This window comes from Macrobrachium nipponense, chromosome 35 (assembly GCF_015104395.2).
Source record: "Macrobrachium nipponense isolate FS-2020 chromosome 35, ASM1510439v2, whole genome shotgun sequence".
Lineage (NCBI taxonomy): Eukaryota > Metazoa > Arthropoda > Malacostraca > Decapoda > Palaemonidae > Macrobrachium > Macrobrachium nipponense.
The window spans coordinates 57,852,081-57,857,718 of record NC_061096.1 but is presented as its reverse complement, the minus strand read 5'-3'; the positions used below and the strand labels follow the sequence as shown (position 1 = coordinate 57,857,718).

General features: G+C 40.7%; 1 protein-coding gene across 1 annotated transcript; it reads left to right on the top strand.

Annotated features, from left to right (window-relative positions):
- Positions 1-391: 391 nt before the first annotated feature.
- Positions 392-4,448, top strand: LOC135208814 (protein hairy-like). Its single transcript, XM_064241354.1, has 3 exons — positions 392-686; positions 2,001-2,096; positions 2,566-4,448. Exons 1-3 carry the CDS (start codon positions 630-632, stop codon positions 3,658-3,660), a joined length of 1,248 nt encoding a protein of 415 aa, XP_064097424.1. The 5' UTR covers positions 392-629; the 3' UTR covers positions 3,661-4,448.
- Positions 4,449-5,638: the final 1,190 nt, after the last annotated feature.

The window sequence follows — 5,638 nt, the reverse complement described above, 5'->3', positions numbered from 1 at the left end:
CCACCCTTTAAGGCAACTGGCCAATCACGTTGGCCCATATCCTTGAGGCGAGTTTTCTCTGCTCCGATTGGACGTATCTTAATGACGTCGCAGACGAGCGCATGCTGTGGGTGGAACATCCGAATGATGTCATCGTCTCGGTTTCACAAGATACATCGGTTGCTCAAATAAAATCATTTTACTTTGGGAAAGAAATACAGGTTAGGATTTCAACATCTCATGATAATTCATGGAAAATCCATACGGCATAAACTGACACACGACAAATCGTAACAATGGAAGGTAAGCGCTGTGACAGAAAAGCAACCCGAGATAAAGGTAGTTGGCACCATTCTATAGGCTCTCGCCTCGGGTGGCGGTCGTGCGCAGGGACAGTTCACGTCTGGCGGTCGCGCGAGTTAACCCACGGACCACTTCAGCGGGCACGCGATTCCATACCTTGATGGACGTGTGCCGTATTTTCGGCGCTCAGTTTAGTTAGTGCCGTTGCAAGTGACACTGTTTTCGCTACTGATTCAATATCGTCTGAGTGCTTTAATAATTACTTCAACGTTGGAAGGAAAAAACGTGGACTGCTAACCAAGAAATACGCTCATAGACAATTACCAGATTGCATCGTTTTGTGTGGAATGTGCAGTTCGAAAAACATTACGAGAATGGCAGATACACCCAAATCCAATAGGAGGGTAAGTTTACATTTCTGTCTAAAGAACTTAACAGCAATAATACCCGGACAAATTGTTTCTAGAATATAGATATATTGCTTGTTTCATATTTTTTAAACATTCATAATTTTGCGTTTTGTGAAGTGAGAAGCTTATAAGAATACCACGGTTAATCTTAGAAACACGTGACTATTTATTTTAGTAGCCGAATTGTTCACCCGAGATGAAGGCTACCACAATAACAGCAAGGATAGTGACAACTACATTTTGCCGAAGCCAAATAAAAGAATAGGGGCGAAATTCATTGACTTGGTAGTCTAGCTTACCCCATAATATCTATGGGTTTGCTGACCTATAAAAATGTAACTGGATTGACGAAAAGCAGCGTCTAAACAAGTACGAAAAAATGCAAACACTGCTAGAGAAAGATTATTTACAGTGAGGTCATTTAGATCAAACTAATTCTACGAAAAAGGCCTCATTTTAGAAATGAGAATACAAAGAAGTTCTTAATAATTTCTTAATTGAGTAAATTAAAAACATTGCCGATGAACTTCGTACTTGCAGAAACGAATCACGTATTTCTGTTAAAAAAGAAACGAACGCTCTCCCGATGACGAATCCAGTTGAAACCAAGACCTTGAAAGGCGCCACAAGTAAGCAATGGCCTTTTAAATGTTGTCATGTAGATACGTAGTTCCTGAAAAGGCTAAAAGAAATCACTGTTGTCAACAGTACTTTGATGCCAAATGCATAATAAAGCTGGGACACCGACTGCTCATAGATGAGTATTTCACCAAAGCATTAATGACAATAAACTGACAGTAGAAACCCGAGAGAAATTCATCGTAATCAAGCAACTTATTCCATAATAAAGAACATTTGTCAAGGGAAGAGGAATCCCTTCGACTGAACGGATTTGCAGACCAGAGAAACAATAACAACAACGTAGATTAGGGTTACCAATTAGGAGAGAATGAAGGTAATAAATAGCTCGCGAAAGAAACAAGTGCAGTAAATTCGCCACGATTGAAATGAAAGTCTCGAGATTTCAACTTGTGCATCCCGAGAGTTGGACGAGTCTATTTGAGCTATATTATAGATGTTATCTATAATATACAGCTATGAAAAAGTTATAAATACGGTAACTACATAGTATCCCCTGAGAATAATAACCCAATACTTGATGTTTGTCGTTCTTCTTTGTGGACGTAATGTGATTTATGAGCGAGACGCACTTACGAACACTCATCAAAAATATGAATATGCCAGACACACACATGAATACCTTGTCCTATCTCAATAATAAAATGTTGTTCGCTCTTCCTTTTCCAGAGTAACAAACCCCTGATGGAGCGAAGGCGTCGAGAGAGGATCAATCACTGCCTCAATGAGCTCAAGAACTTAGTCCTGACGGCTCAGAAGAAAGACGTGAGTATTGAATCAGTGTTCAAAAATGAACCAAAATGGAATATCCTATACTCCGTTTTTTCCATCTGTCCATCCGCCTGTGGGGTTTGCGTATGGTAACACTGCGTCCTGGGCTTTAGATAGTTACATTCAGCTTACATTTAACATTAATAATAACCCTATTTCGAATATTAACGGTGTAATTCGCATACAGTAAATTATTAAATAACTTTTCAGTTGCAAATGTACGCCCAGATATCCTTTTGTTTACCTCAAACATACACATAGCGTAACTATTTAAAGCCCCGGACGCAGTGTTACCATACGCAAACACCACAGGCGGATGGACAGATGGAAAAAGACAGAGCATAGGTTAAACGATTAATTATGATTTTTAACGAGTAGTGCATGGACCTCTTTCTAGTCAAAATAACTATATGTCGTCAACGCCATTTGATAATAATGCAGTTTCTTTTACTTGACTCGACAGCCAACTCGATACAGCAAACTGGAGAAGGCAGACATCCTGGAGATGACAGTGCGACACGTACAGGACCTCCACAGACATGATGCTTCCGTCCTTAGTCGGAATGTGACGTCTCCTCCCACTGCAGATGCCACAGCCAAGTACAACGCCGGTTTCAGAAAGTGCGCCTCCGAAGTCAGCAGGTTCCTCTCCGGCGTCAACGGTCTGCCCCCTGACCTCCACGCCCGGGTACTGTCACACCTCAGTTCTAATACAAATGTAGAATTCCCGTTTGTCAAAAGAGCACAGGCCGCAAAGGGGGATACCCTGGCGTCCATAAAATACCCACCAAGGAGCAAAAAACTTCCTCGCCCTCCTCCCCCTACCCCTACCCCTCTCCCTCCTCATCATCCAGGGCAACAGCATCAACTACAAGTCGCAGGAACGTCAGTCGCCGATGCCAGGTTACCTTCAGGTCAGATGCAAGCTCTCGTCGTGCCGTCGTGGACAGGTGTGTCTGTCAGCGGCAGCCCGCCAACTAATGCCACGTCTCCAGAGGCGGCTGGTGCCCCATCCTCCCCCGAGTCAGCCCGGGGAAGCCCCAGTATGGCATCCTCCACTGAAGAGGCAGGTTACGATTTCCTCCACGGCAATGACCACATCAGTGCCATGAAGTACCCTCCTAGGCCCCCGACGACTGCCCATTCCAGTGCGCTTTCCTCCTCCTCCTCCTCCTCCTCCTCCTCCTCCTCTTCAGTCTCCTTTTCGAATGTCCAGAGCACTTACTCGAGCACGACGGTCTGCTCGGGCAGGATGCAAGTGGACCTCCAAGTGGCACCATTAGATCTCGCTACTTCTCATCGTCGATATCCCACCACCACTGCCTCCCCAAAGAGGCACCGAGCAATAACGGTGTCCGTAGAATCTCCTTCACCTCAGCTTAAGACGGAGGAATATGCAACTCAGCCGAGAGCTCCAGCTTCTTCCTCCAGTCAGCAGCTTCAAATTGTGACCCCCATCGTAGCAAAGGGGGCGAGTCATCCCATTCCCCTCAAAGAGGTTCGGCATGCCCCGTACCCTGTTCACAATCATCAGAACCCTCACTGGAGACCTTGGTGAATTGTATAACAAACTTTAAAAAGTGGCTGAGACATGCGGTACAAAACACCACCCGAGAACAATGCTATGGGTCGAAAACGAAGATAGGCAGCCAGTTCCAAAGTCTCATGACGGTTCAGGAGAATTCTATCCATTGACTCATGAAATGTAAAATATATATATATGAATATAAAACTGAATAAGAATTCTGGGAAGTGTACAGTTCCAGGAACTGAGAATGCACTAAAGCTGGCATATGGTAGTATTTCAAATGATCTTCTGACAGCTTTTACGCTGGATATCAGTAATCTGTTCCCATTCCTGTGAAAATATCGTGCCTTGTCCATAATTACTGTACCTGAGTGTGGGCATTTAATACACGTAGTGTTTCAAAACGCGAATTCATTTCCAAGAATTATTTTTCTATGTCACCTGACGTATTTGAATACAAAATATTTCCAGATCACTGATCCTGTCCATTACTTTCATTCCAAAGAACTTTAGAATTTGTATAAAGTGTATTCATTCATAGTTCTATATTTCTAAAACGGCATTGTATACAATAGTTTCGAGTATTTTCTAAAGTTACAACCTTACAAACAACTTTACATACTTGCCATACTGTTCTTTTGTAAATATTTTTTCCTGTGTTCCTAATATCAATGGTGCTGTGATGTGTGCATTGGGTGTGAAAGACATTTGTGTACGTTGTGTAAGTTTAAAAAATATATATATGTATATAATGATGTATATAATTTGAGTGTGCAACTGCGTTTTTTTGTATGTTTCTTAGGTTTATAACTGTCCATCTATCCATTTATATATATATATATATACTATATATATATATATATATATATATATATATATATATATTTCTATCTGTGTATATATGACGGCCTTCATATCAAGGTAAATGTAATGAAAAGGCTTCTGATGAATTTTCCACCGATCAGGGGTAATAATATTTTTTCATTTTTAATGATGTTTTTGTAATCAATCACCCATGGAGCGCTGTCGTGTTTTGTAAATCAAGGCTATGAGATAAGATCGAATCAAGCCGTGATGGAGAGCGTTCAGCAAACAATGAATTCAGAAAAATATATTTTGTGACTTTTTATCACTGGTTTTGTCTTCCACATCAAGCGTACTCCTAAATTCTTGGTAAAGCTTACTATAGTACAAAATATGAAAGTTATATTTCTTAACAAAATTATAATTGAATATCCTGATTGAATGGTATCATTTTTACATCCCTTTATTTGCTTTTTTATTCTTCAACTTATATGGTCGCTATTTAATCAAAATTAAAAAAAACAGAAATACTAATAATAACGGAACAAATGTTCACTTGAATGACACACCAAAATAAAACCAGTAATCTGAAAATCACCAGAAGAAGCTTATAGGTCACCGAACGATAGCAACAAGTCCTCAAAAATATTTATATAATGCTTCTTCGTTTCTTACAGTGGAACAAGTAACTTGTTCGTATTGTCAATAGCATCAACGTCATTATCTCGTATATTAACTCATTATCTCGTATATTAAGTGTTGGGACTTCTATGATGAAGAAAAATAATGAGTAAAACTTCATAAGCGTGAAGAAAGAAGGATACTGAGGTTGATTTTGGGGATCTCGCTGCGTGAAAGGCTGGAAAAGGAAGAAATCAGGAAAGCAATGCCGAAGTGGTCAAGATTACTGATATGATAAGAGAGTCTAGACTGAGATGGTCCGAACATGTGGTAAGGATGTGTGAGAAGGAAGGAGCGAAGAGGGTTTGGGTGGAACCTGTTACGGGTAGAAGGTCGAGAGGGAGGCAAAAGATGTGATAAAATAATGGAGGGTTTGGAGAACGTGGGTTTGGAAGAGGATGTAGCTTTCAACAGCAATGGTTGAAGATCTACGAACCGAAAAAGTCGAAATATCTCTGAGCTAAGATACTGAAGTTTCAGTAGGTATCATCCCAGACCAATATAATTTCGAATCATAAACATT